This window comes from Clarias gariepinus, chromosome 2 (genome assembly GCF_024256425.1).
Source record: "Clarias gariepinus isolate MV-2021 ecotype Netherlands chromosome 2, CGAR_prim_01v2, whole genome shotgun sequence".
Taxonomy (NCBI): Eukaryota; Metazoa; Chordata; class Actinopteri; order Siluriformes; family Clariidae; genus Clarias; species Clarias gariepinus.
Window position 1 is genome coordinate 936,061 of NC_071101.1, and position 23,016 is coordinate 959,076.

The window sequence follows — 23,016 nt, forward strand, 5'->3', positions numbered from 1 at the left end:
GGTCTGTGGGATCGTCCGTAGCAGTGGTAAAGGGACGGTCATTCATTATAGCTTCTACCTCACACAGGAATGCAAGCTCTCATCGTTTAGTGTTTGTTCTTTTAGTACGGACCTCAAGATTTTTTTAACTGATCTTATCTGCCTTTCCCATATTCGACCATAGTGAGACCCAGCAGGAGGATTAAATATCCATTGTATTCCCTTTTGCATGAGGACACCTTAAATTTTTGACTGATTCCACTGTTGAATAGCTTTATGCAATTCAGTCTCAGCATCTATAAAGTTTGGCCTCTTCTGCACATGAAGCGTCAAATAGCATTTACTCAGGAGTCTGTATCTAATGACTGCGCAACTTCAATGTGCACAGCTCTTGTTGTCAGACAAGTAAACAATACGCCAGATCTTTTAACATTACTTCTGCGCCGTTTGACCTCGAAGGGTCCAAAGTAGTCTACCCCTATGTTAGTGAACGGTAGGTGATCTGGTGTTATTCTGTCACGTGGCAGTTCTGACATTATTTGTTCACTAGTTTTTGCTCTGATCTTTCTACATGTCACGCAACTGGACAGAAACCTTCCTACAAGGGAACTTGCAGTCGGAATTCAGTATTTTTGCCGCACTTTTGAAAGCATATAATTCCTTCCACAATGTCCGACTTGTTCGTGAATGTCTCTTAAGATTAAAGTTGTGTGAGTCTTTGGGTGTAATGACTGGGTGTTTTACATTCTCAGGCATTGCAGACCTACCAAGGCGTCCTCCGACTCTTAGCACTCCATCCTGCAGTACTGGATCTAGTTTGGAGAGACAGCTGTTTCTTTTTACAGATGCATTACTCTCTTGTAACATGGAAATTTCGTCTTTGAATTTTTGGTTTTGAACGAACTTAATTCTGCCCTTGTTAAGTCCTTTATTGTTAGAGACCTAGGGATTTCTGTTATTGAGTTATTTGCCTGTCCCTTAATCCTTTTTGTTTTTTGCTTAAGCATGACCTTAATGCAAAGAATCCAGGCAACGGATCTTTTTAACTTGTACCAGTCAAAGTGATAGTTAATGAATTTACTCACGGCATCTGTGCTCTCTGTAGTCTTTTTACGAGATTCACTGAGGCTGAGTGTTTAATCTCAATGTCATCCTCTTTCGTCGACAGATCGTGAATGTTCAGGCCATTTACTCTCTGTTTTTTTTAAGAAAGGAGGGACCATGGTCCCAATTATTGTTTTTCATGAATTTTTTACAGGAAACTCCTCTGGAAGCAGCGTCAGGTGGGTTTTTTGAAGTGTTGACATACCTCCACTGCTGTGGCTTGGTTGACTCTTGTATGATGTAAATTCTGTTAGCAACGAAGGTTGAAGTTTTTCATTGACAATGTATCTCAAGACAGTTGTACTGTCGGTCCGAAACAGAGTCCAGCAGTTCTATTTCCAGTTGACCTTTTGACATTTTGTCGTTGTTTACAGCAACCACTGCCGCTGTCAATTCCATTCGGGGGATAGTAGTTTGTTTCAAGGGCGCTACGCGAGAATTCCCCATCATGAATGCACAGTGCGAGAGTCCATCAGCATTTACTAACCTAATATATGAGACAACTCCATATCCTATTTCACTTGCATCTGAAAAGTGAAGTTGTGCTGTAGTTGCAAAGTCGACTGGTTTTACGCATCTTGCTACACTAAACTCAGACAATTGATGCAACTCTTGTAGCCAGGCCCTCCATCTTTTTATCAATTGTTCGGGAATGTCATCGTCCCAAGTGAGTCTCTCTTTACACAACTGTTGCATTAAGATCTTAGCTGGCAGTATGTCTGGTGCGAGGAAGCCTAAGGGATCATAAATTGAACTAGTGACTGACAAGATTCCTCTTCTAGTCACGGGCCGCTCTTTTAAACTAATCTTAAACTTGAGCGTGTCTGAATTGATACACCACAGCACCCCTAGAGCTCTCTCAACAGGGAGTGCGTCTTTACTCAAATCTAAGTCCCTCATGTCATGTCTTTTTTTCACTCTCAGGGATGGAAGTTAGTAATGTACAACTATTACTTGCCCACTTGGTGAGGTGAAACCCTCCACTTGCACAAAGTTTGGGGAGATTACTATATAGCGCAACTGCTTGATTGTGACTAGAAACAGACTTCAAGCAGTCGTCTACATACAATTTTAAAGTACTGTGTTGACTGCCTCTGCAGATGCATTGCTGCGGTTTTCTTCTGCTGTTTTCCTAAGGGTGAAGTTAGCTACACTTGGAGATGATTTTGCACCAAACAAATGAACGACCATTTTATACTCGACCAAGTCCTGACTCACGCCCCATTCGGCCACCATAGGAAACGCAACAAGTCTGTGTCCTTTTCCGGAACTCTAACCTGATAGTACATGGCTTCCACATCTGCCATCATGGCAACTTTCTCTTGTCTAAAGCGTGTGAGCACCCCAATGAGTGAGTTTGTCAGGTCGGGTCCCTGCAGAAGCTCGCTATTTAATGATATTCCCTGATAGCTGGCAGCACAGTCAAAGGCTACCCTTAGCTTTTTCTTTTGAGGATGGTATACACCATGGTGAGGTATATACCACACTTGCCCGTCTTGTCGACTTAGGTGAGGTGTGGGGGTCTGCGTGACCCTTTTCAAACATGTCGTTCATGAAGTTTGAATACTCTTCATGAAAGGAGCGGTTATTCTTCAGTTCAGTGCGCGCTGCATGGCTGCGCTTCGGTTGTTGGGCATTTGAGTAGCTGCTTTCTTAAATGGGAGGCCGATGTAGAAGTGATTATCGGTGAACTGCAGAGAGTTAGTTACAGAGTCTAAAAACTGATAGTCCTCTTGTGACAACTCAGCTTTGTCATCACAATTCCGTTCAGGAAAATCATGGTTGTACTGTTGTATCAGCATTTGTTCTACACTTTTAATGGAGACTCTGTTGACTGCAACGCTCACTTGCTCATTGTCACATGTGCCTTCCTCGACCGACTCTCGAAGAGGTCCATTTATGGTCCATCCAAGAGCGATCTTTACTGCATATGGCCCATTGTGCCTTCTGTTAATTACTCGCCATGGTTCTAGGAGCCTATGCTCTTGTGTACCTATGAGAATTTCAACTCTAGCATTAATCTGAGGCAATTTTACTTCGCTGAGGTAGGGCCACTTAACAATGTCGTGCTGTTGTGGAATGTTTTCCACTGAGACTGGGATACTCTTTTGTGTGAACACTTTGGGGAGTTCAATAAAGGTGTTATCTTCCAGACCACTAACCTCGAAGTCAGTAAGCACGTAACTTTCTGCTTGTTTCCTCACGTTCATGGTGCTTAACATGATGTCAATTTTTTTACCTTTCTTGTACGTTCAATCGCCTTGCTAATGACTCGGTACAAAAAGTAGCAGAACTACCTGGGTCCATAAAGGCGTGCACTTCTACTGTCTTATTACCTTTCTTGGACTTTGTATTCTCTCCATTGTACCTGTTAAAATAATCATCTCCAGCCCCGGTGCACGCGCTTGTCTCATGACTCACTGTAACGGGCAAGGTAGCAACTGTTTCAGTCTCTTCAACTTTTACTATCGCCTGAGCTTTTTCTTGTGCGTCAATGTGTAGCATGCGAGGATGTTTCTTTGAGCATGACTGACATGTGATTTTTCTTGTGCAGTCTTTGCTTAAATGTCCTTTAACTAGACATCTAAAGCAAAATCCATTCTTTCTTAAAAAGTCCAATTTGTCTTTATATGGCTTAGCGTTAAACTGGAAGCATTCATCTAAGGTATGACCTTTCACACAGAATGCACAAGGTTTAGTGAAGGCACTGATAACTAATGCACCACTACTCTTTACTGTAGTCGGGTCTTTATAATTTTCACCAACCTGTTTTATCCCTGTTGCGAAGCTGACCCCTCTTTTTCCTTCCCCTTTTAACTGGGATCCTTGAAGGGATTTGTGACGGTGTTTTTTGTTTGCCACTGGTCATAGCGTCCAGGTCTCTGAAGAGTGGGTCTGAATATACTTTGGCTTGTTGGTCGATGAATTCCACCAGCTGCATGAACTTGGCTCTTTTCTTACTGCTCTCCTGATACTTGTGTGCATAAACCCTCCATCTGTCACGCAGTTTGTAAGGCAGTTTTGAGATGATAGTCATCATGTTTGATGTTTGGTATGAATCACTATCAGTTTTGGATTCGATGACATGTTCGAAAACCTCTTTCTCATAAAAGACGTGAACTCGAGCGGGTCTCCTTGAAATGGGGAAACTCCACGCTGAGGTAAAGAAAGTTGCCTTTGGCTCTTCGCAAGCAGTTCTGTGATATCTGTCTGACGTTGCATTTGACACTGTACTGTATCAAAGCTCTTGCGTAAATATTCATTGTCCTGGGTGAAACGTTCCCTTAAGGTATTTGTCATTTGTGGGTTTACACTTAGGGGCACACTTAGATGAGCCGCTCCTAAACGCGTTGGCAGTTCGTTATATTCCGTTGACGCACTGTGGTCATAGTGTTCATTGTACTCTAAGTTTTTCTTGAATTCTGTGGGACACAGTGATTTGGACTTGTACCAGTTGTGCAGGTCCTGTTCACGTTCATCGTTTACGTGCAATCGCACGTGTATAGTCCTTTAGCAGCCGTTTATAGTCCGTATGGTACTTAGTTTCAACATCGTACAAGTTATAGACATTGTACATAAGCAACTCCATTTCATTGGATAATGCAGTCAATTGACTCCACTTGCCTTTTCTGGCGTTCATCAGTTCGTAAGGCTTGTCGGCGGATTCTTTATCGTCGAGCGCCATCACACACTCAGGTTCGGCGACAGCAACGCTGTCCTTGCCATCTAACATAGTAAAATTTAAAGCAGGTAAGTCCTCTTATCACTTTCGGTTTTAGTTGCTTGTTCTTGGGCTTCGCCGTATTGCCTCCACCTTGTCCACTTGTGGTCGCAGCTGACCATTGCCCAGGTGATACCCAAGGTATCTAGCTTCCCTACGCGCCCACTCACACTTGTTTACATTCAGCGTAAGTCCTGCTACTTGTATCTTTTTCAAGGTCTTCTGCACATGTTGTAAATGCTCAGGCCAGGAGTTGCTGTAGATTACTACATCGTCCGGGTATGCAGCAGCCTATTCTTCACAGCCTTGGAGAACTTGATCCATCAGCCTCTGAAACGTTGCAGGTGCACCGTGCAGGCCAAACGGAAGGACAGTAAATTGGTATAGCCCCAGTGGGGTCCGAAACGCGGTGTATGGTTTGGAGGCTGGATCAAGGGGCACCTGCCAGTAACCTTTGCACAGATCCAGGGTGGTGATAAACTGGGCTCGCCCTATTTTCTCCAGCAGATCATCTATTCGCGGCATTGGGTAGGCATCAAACTTTGATTGGGTGTTCAGTCTACGGAAGTCAATGCAGACACGCAGGGTCTGGTCTTTCTTCGAGACAATGACTATGGGACTGCTCCATTCACTTACCGAGGGCTCTATTACTCCTAGTTCCAACATCATCTTGATCTCCTCCTTTAGAGGATCCACCAGCCTTTCAGGTACACGATAGGGTCGTTGTCTTGAGGGTTTTAGGTCGGTCAGGTGTAAGATGTGCTGGATCATTTCAGTCTGCCCAGGCCTCTGGCGGAGCAAAGAAGGAAACTGGTTCAAGAGGTGTTGTAGGTCTGCTCTCTTTGCATCATCCAGATGTTCCAAGCTCACTACTGACGGTTGTCTCTGAGCTCTTACCTCTGAACTATCATTGTCCACGTCTTCCACCTTCCGCACCATAAGTGACGTCTCTGTCACCTTACTGATGGGCTCCTTCCACTCCTTCAGCAGGTTCACATGGTAAGTCTGTTTGGCTTTACCTTTGTCAGGGTGATGGATCTCATAAGTCACTGGCCCCATCTTGCGGACCACTGTGTACGGGCCTTGCCACTTGGCTAGCAGCTTGTTTGATGATGTTGGTAATAGAAGTAGTACTTTCTGCCCCGGTCGGAACTCTCGAAGCCTTGTATGCTTGTCGTACCATAGTTTCTGCGCTTTTTGTGTTTTATATTGACAGGTGCAATATATTTACAGGTGGCCAAACAAGAAAGAGGAAAAACAAAAATTAAGAAACCCAAAGTACCAAAAAAAAACAAAACCAAAAAATAAAGGTTGGGAAATAAATCCCAAAAACCAACATGTATCCACAATATACCAACTAAGAAAAAAAAATAGCTCAAGGCACTACAGTTGCACTCTCGCTGTGACTTGGTTAACAAGCAACCATGTTGGAGTCTGGTCTCCTCTTTTATAGGCCAGACTCCGCCCCTTCCTGGGTAATCACTATTCCCACTGAAACCATTACTTTCCCCTTGTCACATGCTTAAGACATGTTTAACACACTTGTCCAAGTTTTACACAAGAAAATAAAAATAAAACATTCCTGTACAGAAACAATGCATTCAATAGGTAAATTTTTCTTTGCCCCAACTTTAGACACCCCTTCAAACATTACACAATGGTTTGGCCGAACTCCGGTGACATCATAACTGCCCGCCGCCCGGTTGCTCTGTTTGGCCGATGCAGCATCGCACACCGGAGTGCCGGCCGTCACACGCCTGCCTAAAAAAAAAACATAACAGCACGCCAAAATAGCACAACACATTTAAATATCCAGGACTATAAACACATGTAAACAGAGGAAGTAATGTACACCATACATCGGTAGCGTGTGTGCACCCGCGCTACCTACGGCAGACACAAACAGCAGGGAGGGGAGTGAACGTGATGGTTTTTCCCAGAGGTAAGCGTGTGTGTGTGTGTGTGTGTGCGTGCGTGCGTGCGTGCGTGCGCGGCCTAGAGGTAGAGAGAGAGTGTGTGTGTATGCGTGAGAGAGAATATGTATGTGTGCCAGGGTTGCTCAGCGGTGACATCTAGGCCAACTTTGTCACAATATGTAAGTACCTTTAGTTTAGCGTGGAAGAACATGGCGACGGTAAGGCTTGGTGTGGTTAGGCAATATAAGTAAGTTTTTTTTTTTTGTTTTTTGTCATTTAATTGTTCAATTAATTGTTGTCGACAGACACATATTACTGTGAGACGAAACACCGACAGGTTTACCCTCAAAGTAAGGGTTGGCAGTTTGTATCAGTGTTCGTTTTGCGCTACAGATCAGGGGGTTTTTAGGCCTTGTGAAAGACACAAGACACTTTTTATTCTGACCAAGAGTTCGAAGGATTCTGTTCCATGGATTGCTACTACAGCATAAATAAATGAATGAATGAGCAGATTGAGTGTACAGGTTGGGTGGAGTACACTCTTAATTGGAGCAGCTCTGCCTCTAAATAAAATGTTTTATTGGCTAAAATTGTGTCTGTTCACTGAATAAGTGCCAATTCAAAGGTTACTAAACTGTACCCATCCTCCTCTTTATTGTGGGCTTTTATGAACTATATTTGTCCTTATCAGGCAATGCCAAAGTCAACGTTATTGTCAATTCTGCTACATGTACAGTGCATACATATAGAGAATTGAAATTACGTTTCTCTCAACCCTTGTTACAAATAACACTGAAAAAACTTAAATAAACCAAAAAATAAAAATTAAATAACACTGGAGAACTTGGAGAACAACAGAGGTAAGATAATTGAGTTACTGTTCTGTAAAAAGGGACAGATTACAACACAGAAGGCTGATATGGTAAAAAACGGAACAGTGCAATAAGAATAGTGCAAGTGTGCTTATTTTAGTTGATTAAAGTGACATTTTAAAAAGCAATATGAAACAGTATAAACAAGAATGTTTTTAGTTTTCATGCACTTCTAGTAAAACTACAGAAAAACAACTGTCAGTTCAAAACATTCTGAATGACTAATTCTGTAACTTTTTTGGTCTTGTTTAACCAATACAAAGTTAATAGTATTCCAAAAATTTTAAAATTACATTAAATTTTATAAACAGCTTGTGGTACTATATTCTTTAAATAATTGTAATTCGATTTTGATTATGGGTTTAATACAGTTAAGGCTAGAAGGAATACAGCTCGAGCTCTATTGGGCATGCACACATCAATCTAACGTTTTTTTCTTCCTCTCACTATACAATAATAAAACTTTTTGTATTACAAAAAGGATTAGTTTTAGACGTGAAAAACGATCTAATAGGTATAACAATTTATTTCATAGTTAGTTTCTGGTCGGAGCTATATATCCCAATGCCAATTGTTAAAAGCGCTATACAAATAAAATTGAATTGAATTGAATAAAAAAAACATGAAATGAAAAATACCTTACCAGGGATACGATGACAGAATGTTGATCTTCTAGAAGAGACGAGCTCAGAATGAAGAACGCACTGTGTCCTGGTTTATAATCCTGGCTGATGACAGGATGTACAATGTTGCAAGTCGTCACAATCGTCTGGAACTTTCTGTATGCCTTAAAAAAATCAACAGGTGGCGTTTTACTTTTTTTCAAACGTGAGTCTGCAATTAAATTCCACACGAATGACATCACGGGAACATTTATTTGTTGTTCTTTCTTTGTCTCATTGGAAGAAGTTATCTTGTGTGCACACAGCTCACTTTAACCACAAAGCAAATGAAATAAAGCAATAAAGGCCTTTACTGACTTCACATCAGTGTTGATGTAAGTGTAATATTGACCTCTGTAGTTTTCATGCAAAAGCCTGGCATGCCTTTAAACCTGAACACAGAAATCACTTGTTCCCACGAGATAAAACCACCTGTAGGCACCAGATAACGAGACCCCCGAACGTACAGTAAAAACACAGGACATAGTTGAACTGTAACTAATAACAGTGTTTGTGTGTGTGTCTTATTAATTAATTAAGCTTTAATGAAGCTCCTTTTCTGTGGTTGGATTGAGGCAACGATGCCGACTCTTTAAATAGCGAACAAAATTCAAATTCAAATTTTATTTGTCACATACACAGTCATACACAGTACGATATGCAGTGAAATGCTTAGGCAACTGCTCATGACCTAAAATAAAGACTAACTTGAGAATTAAATTATAGGGTAAATAAAACTAGAAAAGAATAAAAAAAATATAAAAACTAAAGTTAAAAAAAATAAAATAAATAAAATAAAATAAATAACTGTACAACAAAATACACAATATAGAAAATATTTGAAGAATGTATAATGAAATATAAAACAATAAGAGCAGCTGAACGGGCAGGTATATTTATGTAATTTTTGTATGGAATGGTAGTTGTAATGGTAATGTAATGTCCACTGTTTGTGCAATTCACATATTTAAAGTGACTAGTGCCGTGCAAAAAATGCTTAAAAAGTGATTTATTTACTTGTGACCACCAGGTGTAGTTGTGCAGTGGCCACTAGTGTAAACGAATGTCCAGAATGTCCAGTGTGTGTGTAAAGACCATATGTGTGTCAGTACTGTGTGGTGGTGTGATTGAGAGACCTTATCGCCTGTGGGAAGAAGCTCCTCCTCAGTCTTTGTGTTGGCCTTCAGGGAGTGGAATCGCTTTCCTGACCTCAACAGAGAGAACAGTCCATTGTTGGGATGGCTGAGGTCCTTCACAATCTTCCTGGCCTTGGTCCAGCACCGCCTGCTGTAGATTGAGTGCAGGTCAGGGAGCTCGGTGCGGATGATGCGCTTAGCTGATCGCACCACCCTCTGTAGAGCTTGTCTGTCCTGCATGGTGCTGTTCCCGAACCAGGTCGTGATGTTTCCCGTCAGGATGCTCTCTATGGTGCAGGAGTAGAAATTCCTGAGCACCCAGGAATGCGCGGCGGCTCGGAATGCGAGGCGCGCGCGTAGCACTTAATCAAAGCAGTAAAGTGTAGAGATCGCCCTCCGATATGGATTATACACACGGAGGGACATCTCGTTTAAACTCATTATCGGTGAGTTAAACACTTATTTTTGCTGGTTAGACACGACACGCTCACAACTAGGTAAAGACAAGAATCTGAGGAATGTTTTCGGTTCACTCCTATTTATAACCTGCAGGTGCGTCCTATCAGATGAAGTCACCTGACCGAGTTTATAAAAGCCAAAAATTTAGCGTGTTTGGTACACACATGCTTCACAACCGGCAACATGACAAGATGTTCCCATAGCGTTTTCACGCAGCATCTTGTTCCCGCCTTTTCAGGGAACAGGGTTACAGCAAAGTAACCCGAGACGATACTGCAACTCATTCAGTTACAGTGCATCATGTTATCTACATAGCCATGTTCACTAAAAGGATGACTGTCGTTTTATTGAAAAATGACCGACTAAGAATATAAATATTAGGAAATGTACAAGTACCTATTCTGACTCCTACTACAGTTGTTTTCCTGCTTCATCTATTCTATAGGTACCCTGGAATTTCATTTGTTTTTGTGACATGCTGTTTTATTTTATTTATTTATTTATTTTTTTACAAAGGTTTGCTTTGTAATGCACCGTCTAAAGTAATGGTGTGGAGCAACATAACAACTATACACCCAGAAAAAAGGGGGTTGTACAAAATAAGCACTTGAAATTGGCTCTTTGTTTAAACTATGAGTGGTTACTGGGAAATGCTAAATTAATCAGGTTTAAAAATACCACTGCATACATTTTTCATTGAATTATATATATAAATTTATGAAAGTTTATGTGCTTGGTTAGTATTAGAAATAAAAGAGGTCCTTAACTACCCCCTAGTGTCAGGAGTGGGTATGACAATTAACATTAACATATACATTAAAATGTAAGTCGCTCTGGATAAAAGCGTCTGCCAAATGCCTAAATGTAAATGTAATTAACTCTCCCACATTCTTATAATGTACAGTTTTATATGTGTGCAGCCCCCATAATTTCTTGCCAGACTGTCTACACAAATCCAGGATTTCAAAGTTCAGTTATAAGTAGTACTGCGTTTCTGAGTCACTCTGTATCGAAGCCTTACCATGTGTAATATTAAGGTTAAAAGTTTTCCCCCCTAAAAGATTCTGCATTGATGCGCAAGAGACGATTAGAGTATTTATTATGTTTAATAAACATTAAAAAAAACATACTAAACTATACTTTGTGGTTTTCATTATTATTTTAATTAATGACAAACTTACAGTAGGAAACAGAAATGACATAACAGCACGTATAGGAGGTGTAATTTTCCCTTTACAAAAAATCTGAATTCAATTGTGCACTTATAATGTTAATTTTTTCCCTATACATTATTCCTATTTATTATTTATTACTAATACTGTATGTATTTACAGTAAAGTTTCTTGTTGCTTATATAAAAACAGGTAAAATGTCGTTAACTCAGTTTAATTAGTCTACTGGAGCAAAAGAAAAACAGTCCGATTATCATCAATGTCGCTAAATTATTTTGAAACACATTAACAAAGTTACCTAAAAAGCAAGATGTTTCGAATGAAAGTCCTTATATGGCTGTGAAAGCAAAGAGCTTTTAAAACCATTAGATATTTAACCCCTTATGTTACATAAACCTGTTCAAAACATCCTGTTTCTTTGAAATCAATGTGTACAATGCTGCAATTTTATTACATCTACCTATATTTACTGTAGGTTTAAATAAATTCCAGAAGATGATAATGCATACACCGTAGGGTGTAGGGTTACAGTTGCTTCACAAACACCACTAATTACAGAACATCCAGGTTAATTATATTGACAAGGATTACCGTGTACAATTGGTCCAGTAAAATAAAAATCAATATTGAGTTTTAGGGCATGACTTTGTAAATTCGACTATGAAAAGCACAGAAGGAAACTTGTAAACCTTACCTTGTACAATTCACAAGCTTCACGGGAAACACACCACAGTAGCATGTAGTTTTCTACCACCATTGTGATAGATTATAATCATAAGCTATAATAAGTTGAAGAAATTCCAAAGAGCTTTTCTTTCCAATTTGTTTCTGTTTTTCAACAAAATAATATAAAAGTCACCTTTAATAGTCTACTCTGGAATTTTCTGCTTACAAACCGTTATACGTTTTTTTAAAACAAAACTATGTTGCAAAGTAATTTCTTTGAAAAACATTTAGGGCTTAAAATAGTTTTACTATATTTAGATGGAAAACTTTAAAATAGGAAGAACTTTTAAATCTTTTACCTGCGACGAAGAGGAGTTTGCGTATGCAGTGTGTGTGTGTGTGTATAGGAGGGGTGTGGCGTATATTTATGGAGGACTAAACATGACATAATTATAAATAAATAAATGTGTGAATAAATAAGTAAATGTATAAATAAATAAATAAATAAATACAATAAGCCTACTTTTGTTTATTAACATATTTCAAGATTTATTTATTTCTGCATTTCCACATTTCTTCATTTATTTATTTCCACATTTATTTATTTCTGCATTTCCACATTTATTCATTTATTTATTTCTGCATTTCCACATTTATTTATTTCTGCATTTCCACATTTATTTATTTCTGCATTTCCGCATTTCCACATTTATTTATTTCTGCATTTCCACATTTCTTCATTTATTTATTTCTGCATTTCCACATTTATTTATTTTTGCATTTCCACATTTCTTTGTCGCTATATGCTGATAAGGTAGGCGGTCCCAGCCTTAGTCGAAACCATGATTGGTTAAACGAAGTGAGTATGTTTTCGACTCAACCAGTAATGCCTTGGCTTGTAATGTCTGCTGTCTGGGAGCTATAGTGTATTATTATTATTGTTTTTTACAAGCTGCTACTAATGAGGTAAAATCCTCAGTCGGTGAAATTAAAAACCTTGCAGCAAATTACTACGTTTTATATCGAGTCGAAAGATTAATGGACGATTTAGTTCGGCTTGATACTGTGAGTGGATGTTGACCTTAACCAAACTGTGTTTGACGTCTTCAAGAAGTTCATATCCTCACGCAAAAAGAGGAAGGGAACGTTGGGCGTCCACGGTGCGTTTTACCTCCCAATATAATTGAGGCTCATCTACTTCTGGGTAAAACACACCGTGGGCGCCCAACGTTCCCTTCCTCTTTCTGCGTGAGGACATGAAGTTCTTGAAGACCGTCAAACACAGTTTGGTTAAGGATCCCGCAGAACGTGTTCTAGCAGAAATAAATAAATGTAGAAATGTGGAAATGCAGAAATAAATAAATGTAGAAATGTGGAAATGCAGAAATAAATAAATGTAGAAATGTGGAAATGCAGAAATAAATGAATGCAGAAATGTGGAAATGCAGAAATAAAGAAATGAAGAAATGCAGAAATAAAGAAATGTGAAAATGCAGAAATAAAGAAATGTAAAAATGTGGAAATGCAGAAATGAAGAAATGTGGAAATGCAGAAATAAAGAAATGTGGAAATGCAGAAATAAAGAAATGAAGAAATGTGGAAATGCAGAAATGAAGAAATGTGGAAATGCAGAAATAAATAAATCTTATGTTAATAAACAAAAGTAGGAATATATTTAGCAATTTTCCAGGGCTTATTGTATTTATGTATTTATTTATTTCTACATTTACTTATTTATTCACACATTATGTCATGTTTAGTCCGCCATATATATTAAAACAAGTGCATTAAATGCAGTGCTTTTTGTTTATTTACTCTTCTTGAATTTTTCAGGTTAAAAGGAACCGAAATGGACTTGAAATAAGCAAGACGGATGAACCTGGATTTCTGATTAGAGATTCAAATTTATCTTTTTCCGTGGGCGCTGATTTGATGTGTGTTTACATACCAAAAGTGTTAAATCAGAATATAACCTTTTTTGACATGCGCAAAGTGTTACTGGCCGCTGTGAAGAGTTTATTCTGCTGGAAATATAGTTTGCATCAGTGTTCTTTGACCAGTCCAGTTTATTGTCAATGTGAACCCCCAGGTATTTGTAGCTGTCCACAATGTCCACCTCACTGCACATTCAAATTCAAATTCAAATTTTATTTGTCACATACACAGTCATACACAGTACGAAATGTAGTAAAATGAAATGCTTACACGACCGCCAGTGACCTTAAAAAGAGAATTAAGACTTATAATAAGTAATAAATATCAATAAAAGAAATATAATAGATGGTTATTAAAGTGTCTTTGTGCAATGGTCCAGAATGTAAAAGTAAACATGTAGTGTAAATGTGATGTGCGTGGAGTTGTCCATAGTGTCCATGGTTGTATTAAGATTGATTGATTGATTGTGAAAATTGTGAAAATATTGTGTTAGTTTTGCATAGTGGTGTGGTTGAGAGACCTTATCGCCTGCGGGAAGAAGCTCCTCCTCAGTCTCTCTGTGTTGACCCTCAGGGAGCGGAATCGCTTCCCAGACCGCAACAGAGTGAACAGTCCATTGTTGGGGTGGCTGAGGTCCTTCACGACCTTCCTGGCCTTGGTCCAGCACCGCTTGGTGTAGATTGAGTGCAGGTCAGGGAGCTCGGTGCGGATGATGCGCTCAGCTGATCGCACCACCCTCTGTAGAGCTCGTCTGTCCTGCATGGTGCTGTTCCCGAACCAGGTCGTGATGTTTCCCGTCAGGATGCTCTCTATGGTGCAGGAGTAGAAATTCCTGAGCACCTTGGAGGGCAGTCTAAAGTCTCTCAAGCGTCTGAGGTGGTACAGACGCTGCCGGGCCTTTTTTACCACGGTGTTGATGTGACAGGACCATGCCAGGTCCTGCATGATGTGAACACCGAGGTATCTAAAGCTGTCCACTCTCTCCACTGGGCTCCTGTTGATGATGGGGGTCTGGTAGTTCCTCACCTGCTTTGTACTGAAGTCCACTATCAGCTCCTTTGTCTTGCTGACGTTCAGGAGGAGATTGTTTCTCTGGCACCAGTTCTCCAGATTTCCAACCTCCTCCAGGTAGGCCGTCTCATCGTTGTTGGTGATCAGGCCCACCACGACAGTGTCGTCAGCAAACTTGATGACGGTGGTGGAGTTGGTAGTGGCCACGCAGTCAGAGGTGTACAGAGAGTACAGCAGGGGGCTCAGAACACAACCCTGGGGGGCTCCAGTGCTGAGAGTGATGGAGGCTGAGACATGTCCGCCCATCCTTACTGCCTGTGGTCTGCCAGTCAGAAAATTGGAGATCCACTGACACATGGATGAGCTGAGTCCCAGGTGCTCCAGCTTGGTGGTGAGTGTGGAGGGAATTATGGTATTAAATGCAGAGCTGTAATCGATGAAGAGCATTTTAACATAATTCCCCCTTCTGGTGTCCAGATGAGTAAGTGATGTGTGGAGGAGATGTGAGATTTCATCGTCCGTGGAACGGTTTGGACGGTATGCAAACTGTAGTGGGTCCAGTGTGTCTGGTAGTGAAGAAATTATAAAGTCCCTGACCAGGCGTTCAAAGCACTTCATCACTACTGAGGTGAGAGCTACAGGGCGATAGTCATTGAGTGAAGCAGGATGTGGTTTCTTTGGGACAGGAACAATAATGGACTCTTTGAAGCATGTGGGGATCACCGACTGAGATAAAGAGATGTTGAATATCTCAGTGAACACAGGTGCTAGCTGGTCTGCGCAGGCTCTGAGAATACACATGATGTTTATGGGGTTAGGGATGGCCCTCTGCTTCCTAAAATCTACCACCAGCTCTTTAGTTTTCGAAACATTGAGCTGCAGGTGATATAGTCCACACCACTCCACAAAACTGTCGACCACGCTCCTGTAAGGAGTAAGGCATTACAATAGTCCAACCTAGAGGTGATGAAAGCATGAACTAGTTTTTCTGCATCGTTTAGCGACAATAAATTTCTTATCTTGGCAATATTTCTGAGGTGAAAGAATGCTATCCTGGTAATACATGAGCTTCAAATAAAAGACTGGAATCTATAATCACACCAAGGTCTTTTACTGTTGCAGTTGATGGAACAGAAAGGCCATCTAAAGTTACAGAGTGATCTAAAATTTTACTCCTAGCTGAATGCGGTCCTATGACTAGAACTTCTGTCTTATCCGGATTAAGCAGAAGGAAGTTAATTAGCATCCAATTTCTTATGTCCTGCACACATTGCTCAACTTTATTAAGCTGTTTTTTCTCATCTGTAAATAAATACAAAATGTCAAATGTTTGGACACAAGTTTATTTTTTAACAGTTGTTATTTTAAGATGTGAAGGCCAGCTATTTTGAAATAATTCTTACAAGAACAGTGTGTCAAATGCATTTGCAAAACTCATCAAGCACCATGAGGAAACTGACTATCATGAAGACCTGTAGAGGAGAAGTTCATTTAGAATTACCAGATTAAAAAAAAAAAAATCCCAACTAACAGCACATCAGATTAGAACCGCTATGAAGAGTTTACAGAGCATAAGTAGAAGACACATGTCCGTATCACCTGTTCAAAGGAGATTATTGGATATTTTGGACGCCCTTAGCATTCTTTAACAATGTAAAAAGAAATAAAAATCAGAAGGACCGTGGAATTAGATGGTGTTTTCAACCTTTTTTGCAGGTAGTGTACATACAGTTCATGCATACATGTGCAAGACTATACTTTCAAAGCACAGCAATTAAATAGATCTCTTTTTTTAAAGAAAGTAATTAATACAAAAACAAACAAACAAAAAAAACATATAAATACATAACACACAGAAAACCAATGTATTTTTTTTTTTACAATAACTTTCACAGAAAAAATTGTTTGCATGCCCATTTTTTAATGTTTATACAATTTGACAAATTGTTTATATTATCAAGAGCTCCTAGATTTCTACAAGGAAAATGACAATGTTGGGGTTACAGATCTAAAATCTGTTCTAGAGAAGATGAGAACATTACGCTCACTGTTGTTTGATGATGTAGTGTTTTTGATCGTCAGCATTCTGGCTGCAGAATTCTAGATAAAGCAGTTAGGCCAGATAAGATCCTAGGTTTACTGTTAGTTGTAAAAGAGGTTCATATGCTGATCTGGGGTGCGTTTCCCAAAAGCATCGTTAGCCAACTATGGTCGCAAGTTCCGTCGTTACCAACATAGTTCAACAATTCGCTGTTTCTCGAAACCCTAGTTCAAACGAACATTCGCAAACAGCGTCGCAAACTTACGTGGTTGGAACTACAGCCTTAGACCTGTGGTTAGAAGCATAGTTCCCTGCCGCGGCTGGGTGTGTTCTATTCACAGTTCACGACCCTACGGACTATTAGTTTCTAAATATTTTCCCAACCACTTTGAGCGATTTGGACAACTTAATGTTTTGGTGCTTAGATATTAGGCTATTCATTGTTTGGTTATTTTAATTACAAATTCACTTTGAAACGATATAACAGCGATACCATCGCAATTTTTCCCCCTTCGAAGTGCCCTACGAAAGCATTATTTATGTTCCGGTTGGAACACAGCCTTGGTTTCGTTTGTGCGAAGAAAAGGTGAGTTTTTAAGTGAGTTTTTTTGTTGTGCTCTCAGAAGTAGACGTAGAATATGGACTATTCATAGGTTAAAAAAATATATATATAAGAGAATTGTATATGGAGAATTGCAGTAACTATTACATAGCAGCTTTTGGAGGGGTTCGGTTTCAGGCCACCACTGGACTTGCTTGTTTGGTCACACTTGCACAGTCCCTCCACTTGTTTCTGACTTCCTCTGGGCTTCTCTCATACCCATTTCCAGAAGCATTAATTTTTTGTGCGATTTTATTCCATGTTTTTTTTTTTTTTTTTTTTTCAAAATTTGTAACTGTGTTTTTTAACTTGGAGAAAAGCAAGATTTGATTGTTTCCCACCTCCTCCAAAAGAACTGCAAGCTCTTTTTTAGTAAATTGCGGTTTCCGCTTCATTTTTTCAGATCAACTCTCATTAAAACACGGCTTCATGTAAAGGGACTTATATAGGAAATGATCTTGAGCAAAATAGGTAACAGGTGTTCACAACACAATCCCAGCATTTTCAAAACCCATAATTTCTTTTTATTTTAATTGTACTTATGTATCAATAACAAATAAAAATGAGTTCTAATGAAATATAACTAAAAGTTATAGACTTTGTTATTCGAAAAGAGCACATTTAAACTGTGTATGCCTATGTATGTTTTATTGTACAAATAATGAATGTTGCGTTCGTGACATTATTACACCACTTCTACGTAACGTCACTGCGAAAGCGCATTGAATGGGAGCCGAAGAGAGAGAAAAAACACTTAACAGTAGGGGGCGATATGTGCCTCTGGCACTACTCCGCCATTGTATCGAAGAAGAAGAAGAACGACCGAATAAACCAACATGGTTCTAACGATGGAATTGCGACACAGGTACTATGGTGTTGGGAAACAGTCATGACTAGTTAGTTATTTTCTTCAACGTTGCATCGTACAACGGTGGTTAAGTAAAGAGCTACATCGTTGTACAGGAAACGCACCCCTGGAGAGGTCGCTGACCTGGTTTGTTTTTTAAACTGTAGCTTTTAAAAAATTCTCCATGAACACTTCAATAAATTAAAACTTAGACATTGGTGTCTGGCTTTCTGTCCTTTTTGACTGTTGGATTTTTTTTAGCTTCGAGGATGAATGGAAACATTTGAGCATATCAGTTCTATGTACTTCATTTCTTGGTTCTATGCTGTTTTTCCCTCCACTGGACAATATTGTGAAACCACTGTGTCCTTAAATGATTCTGACTGAATGCCAGAAAACCAAATATGTACATGGGGATGGTACAAGGGCATCAATCTCTGCCTCCACTGCTTTGTGGATTAGTATGGTGAGGTAAAATGCTTAGAAAACACATCATAACACAATGCAATCTGTAACCAATTTAGACCTAGTAATGAATTTACGCCAGAATATTTCCAAACCCCAGAAAAAAAAGTTAGTGGTGTTCTAAAACAACATGCGTCCTTCCTTGAACAAATATCCAACTTTACGAGTGTTTGTCATGGCTTCCCATTGGTTTTCTTTCTGGAGAGTTTGACTGTGGATATCGATTAGACCAAAGAAACATTACAGGCTTCTGTATTATCATGAGTTGCAAAGAAAAAAAGTATTGGCCTTTTTAAGCAGCCAAAACCTGTAACAGCACACAGTGGACTACCGACACACTTGGCCTACCTCATAAGGAGAACTGAATAGCCATTTCTTTTATTTCCATCCACAGGAAACCACTTTGCCAAACCATAAAGGATAACAAAAAAAAGTAACACATTTATTCTAGATAATTGGATATGAAATGGTAGAGTTAATTAATGCACACTGAATTATACCTTAAAAATAATATAAAAAAATTGTCATACTGTATACATGTGTCATATCTACTTGGTTATAAAGTTAAAGCATATGGCACCCTGTGGACACAATAAAGATTATGTGACATTCCACAGTGACAGTAACCTGAGCTAAGGAACCAACCATACTCTGCATTGATTCGAGTGCATGCTTGCCATTAAAAGATTCATTTTAACTTTTGGCCACCTGAGTATTCATCATGGTTAATAATGATCAATCACAATTTTGAAATATTTAGATTTACTTTTGTCACTTGTTCGAAGGGCGAGGCACAGGTTAAGGCTTGAGATGTTTTTATTATTTTTTTTTATAAAGAAAAGCAAACAAACAAACACCAATAACTAAACAGGGAGTTTTTCCTTGCCACTGTCGTCCTCGGCTTGCTCACCAGAGACAAACTTATCATTTTGATTCATACAAATTCACATTTCATACAAACTTAAATAATTCTTTTGACTGTGTAAAGCTGCTTTGCGGCAATGAAAATTGCTAAAAGCGCTATACAAATAAAATTGAATTTAATTGAATTGAATTAAACAGCAAAACAATATAACATGAGAAAAAAAAACATCATTTCAACAGATGCAAAACCACCTTTAACTCACGAAGGCACTACTTATAATCAAATTAGCAACCTCGGTTCAGGTCACCTGACCGAGGTGCACTCTGGGAAATGAAGTTCAAAACAAAACTAAGTCTCTGGGAGCACAGCGCCCTCTAGGGGTTATCCTGGACACTTGTATTAGAAACATGCAATGTTGGAATAGAGTAGTGCATGACAAACTGGTCAAAGGAAACAGATTAAGCAGTTCTATAATATCTAAACATTACCATTTATCAGTCAAATTGAATTACCTTTAATAAGACCAGCACTGCATGTGGTGTCTGGGTAGTATGGGGTTTAGCAACCCCTTAGCAACCCTTAGCCACCAGCTAATTATACTTTAGTTATTCAGAACATTCACTTAATGTATATTTTAATACAATTATTTTTAAGTATGTTTAAAGATAAATTAAAATAATTCTTAAAAACATGATATTAGTATACTTTTTTAAGTTGAGTCATACTTTATCAAGTTGTTCAGAGTATCTAGAAACTTTTTTTTATTAATATTCATAACTTCATGTTTCATGTTTCAGTGCACACATGGCCTCCCCTAATAATAATCGAACGGCATCAACAGGAGGGGCAAAAGCCAGCTCACGCGAGAAAGGTAAATCTATTTAGAATTTCAGATGGTTTTCACATTTGTTTTTGTTTGTTTCTTAATTTCTTATTTAATCCATATGGAGGCATCGCACTGATGATGAAACACTTGGATTATAAAGTGATCCTGAAAAAAACTTTCACTCATACAGTAGCAGCTGTTCTACTTAGTTTGCATGTGATGCATATTCGCTGATTCCTTTAAATAACTGTGCAACTTTAAAAGGAGTTTATTGGCATGAATGTTAACAAAAATGATACGCTGTTGCCAAAGCAGTTATAAAACATTAACTACATTAGAAATAACATTAATCTGAATTTATAAACATTATAAAGCTCGGCCCCGACCGTAGCTTTCGTACACCGAGCGCGCACACACACACACACACACACACACACACTCTGCCCTCTGTGCTCCAGGTTCTCCTGTGTCGGCCTGTACCTGCTCAGGATCTGTCTCTGCTTTATGTCTCTGATGGTGAAGAGATACTCTGCCGGTTCCTCCTCTCTCTCTTTAGGGCCCGATAGCAGTGTAGTCTGGACTGGGTAGTCTGACTGTCCCAGTGCTCCAGATACTCTCTCCTCATCTGATCAGTGATGTGTCTGATTCTGATAAGACTGTGTGAGCAGTGTGAGACTGCAGTGTGTTAGTGAGACTCAGGACCAGCTGACAGAGGGGATGGGGCTTAGGGCCAAGGTCTCTGGGTTTCAGTGCTTCATACTCCAATTCTTTGCTCAGTTCAAAGTATTTATAGGATTTTCCTGCTTGTTTTTCGGACGGCTATAGTCAGTGGGAATCGGCCTGATCCTGCCCTGCGTGAGTTGCTTGCAGTTTTTCTCTGAACTTTGAGGAGATTTCTACAGAATTGGTAGTTTTAGTGAGTGTAGTCGTGTGTACTGATTGGACCTCAAACCTCACATCCGTACAGCACCATAGGCCCAGTGACGCTATCTGATATTTTACATCAGATTCTAATTATTATTATCTATTAGTTTATTCTGTAGAATCTTTTCTTGATTGCACATAGAGCTCTTTGTGATTTTATTTTTTGAGCCGTCCTTAGGTTGTTTAGCTTTAAGTTGGTATTTTCCTTCTCTTTATTCTCTACCTGAAACTAACAAAATTTTAAGTTTGTCCAGGATACTTTTGCTGACTCTCTCTCTCTCTCTCTCTCTCTCTCTCTCTCTCTTTTTCTCTCTCTCTCTCTCACACACACACACACACACACACACTATCACACACTATCACACACACACACACACACACACACACTATCACAAACACATGTATTGTAAGTTTAAATGTCTCTTTATCTCTCCTTATGGAACTCAGTCTGAATCTCGAGTCAGCAGTTTGTATCTGCTCTCTTTCCCACCGAAACAACATGAAGCACACCATCCTTGAGAAGCTCCATATAATCTCATTGCTTTTCAATGCACCTTTTCCATCTGTTAACATTTCTGTTAGCATTTTGTATTCAATCTTTACAAAAAATGTTTTAAAAGGTAAAGGGTATTTAAAAAAAATTATTACTAACATGAGTGAAAAGTATTTACAGTATATAAATGTATTAATTTGCTTTAATAACAGTCAACTGATTTTTCTGTTTGTATTGTATTCACGCAGCAGAATAAACTGCCTTCTCTACTACATTTGTGAACTAAAATATCCGCCCAAGTCAGGGTCACTTAGTAATGTGACACTACACTTTTATATTTCACTATATTTTCACTGTTATAAGTTTATAACAAAACACACAAAACAAATCATGATATGAAATGCATATTTGCTTTTCATGTTATGTTTAAGAAAACATTTTAATTAAATTGTGTAATATCAGACCACAAAATGAATCTATACACAAGTAACCAATCGCTTATTATAAACTTGACTTCTGGAACCTTTTATCACTTTATAAAACTTTTTGAACTTTTGAACAATTGTCAAACATTACAAAGATACATTATCTATTGTGTAAGCTTTTCACTGCAGTCAGCAGCGCGCTCTCCGCGAATACGGCGGGCCAGCTGAATGTCCTTGGGCATGATGGTCACTCTCTTGGCGTGAATAGCGCACAGGTTGGTGTCTTCGAACAGACCGACCAGATAGGCCTCACTCGCCTCCTGCAGGGCCATGACAGCCGAGCTCTGAAAACGCAAATCGGTTTTGAAGTCCTGGGCGATTTCTCTCACCAGGCGCTGGAACGGCAGCTTACGGATAAGCAGCTCGGTAGACTTCTGATAACGGCGAATCTCCCTCAGAGCCACAGTGCCGGGCCTGTAACGGTGAGGCTTCTTCACGCCGCCGGTAGCCGGCGCGCTCTTACGGGCAGCTTTAGTGGCGAGCTGCTTCCTAGGCGCCTTACCGCCGGTGGATTTACGCGCGGTCTGCTTGGTTCTTGCCATCGCCTACAAGCTACTTGTGCTTCTTCAGAGAAAGTAGAGAGTGACAGAAAACGCGGCCTATTTACAGCCTAACGCTCGGCTGCGCTGATTGGGCGTCTTGAAAGCGCCGCCTGTTATTTGTTCCAACGCGTTACGTCACCCCTTAACGTAACGAGGCTTCAATTTTATTGGCTGCTCTTCTCCCACCGACTCGTTTGAAACTTATTACCTTAACCCAAAACCGAGCGTTTTAAAATGTTATTTACAAGGTTATACATTATTTTGTACATATATATCTAAAAATTATCACATTTA

General features: G+C 39.4%; 1 protein-coding gene and 1 pseudogene across 1 annotated transcript; one reads left to right on the forward strand and one right to left on the reverse strand.

Annotated features, from left to right (window-relative positions):
• LOC128543031 (histone H3-like) overlaps positions 1–23,016 on the forward strand; it is a 65,938-nt pseudogene that overhangs the window by 19,159 nt on the left and 23,763 nt on the right.
• LOC128545690 (histone H3-like) lies at positions 22,285–22,731 on the reverse strand. Its single transcript, XM_053516214.1, has one exon. The coding sequence runs from the start codon at positions 22,720–22,722 to the stop codon at positions 22,285–22,287; it is 438 nt and encodes a 145-aa protein (XP_053372189.1). The 5' UTR covers positions 22,723–22,731.

What these genes read in the sequence shown, in the direction of transcription:
- LOC128545690 (XM_053516214.1), bottom strand. Translation starts at nt 22,722, where the DNA reads ATGGCAAGAACCAAGCAGACCGCGCGTAAATCCACCGGCGGTAAGGCG.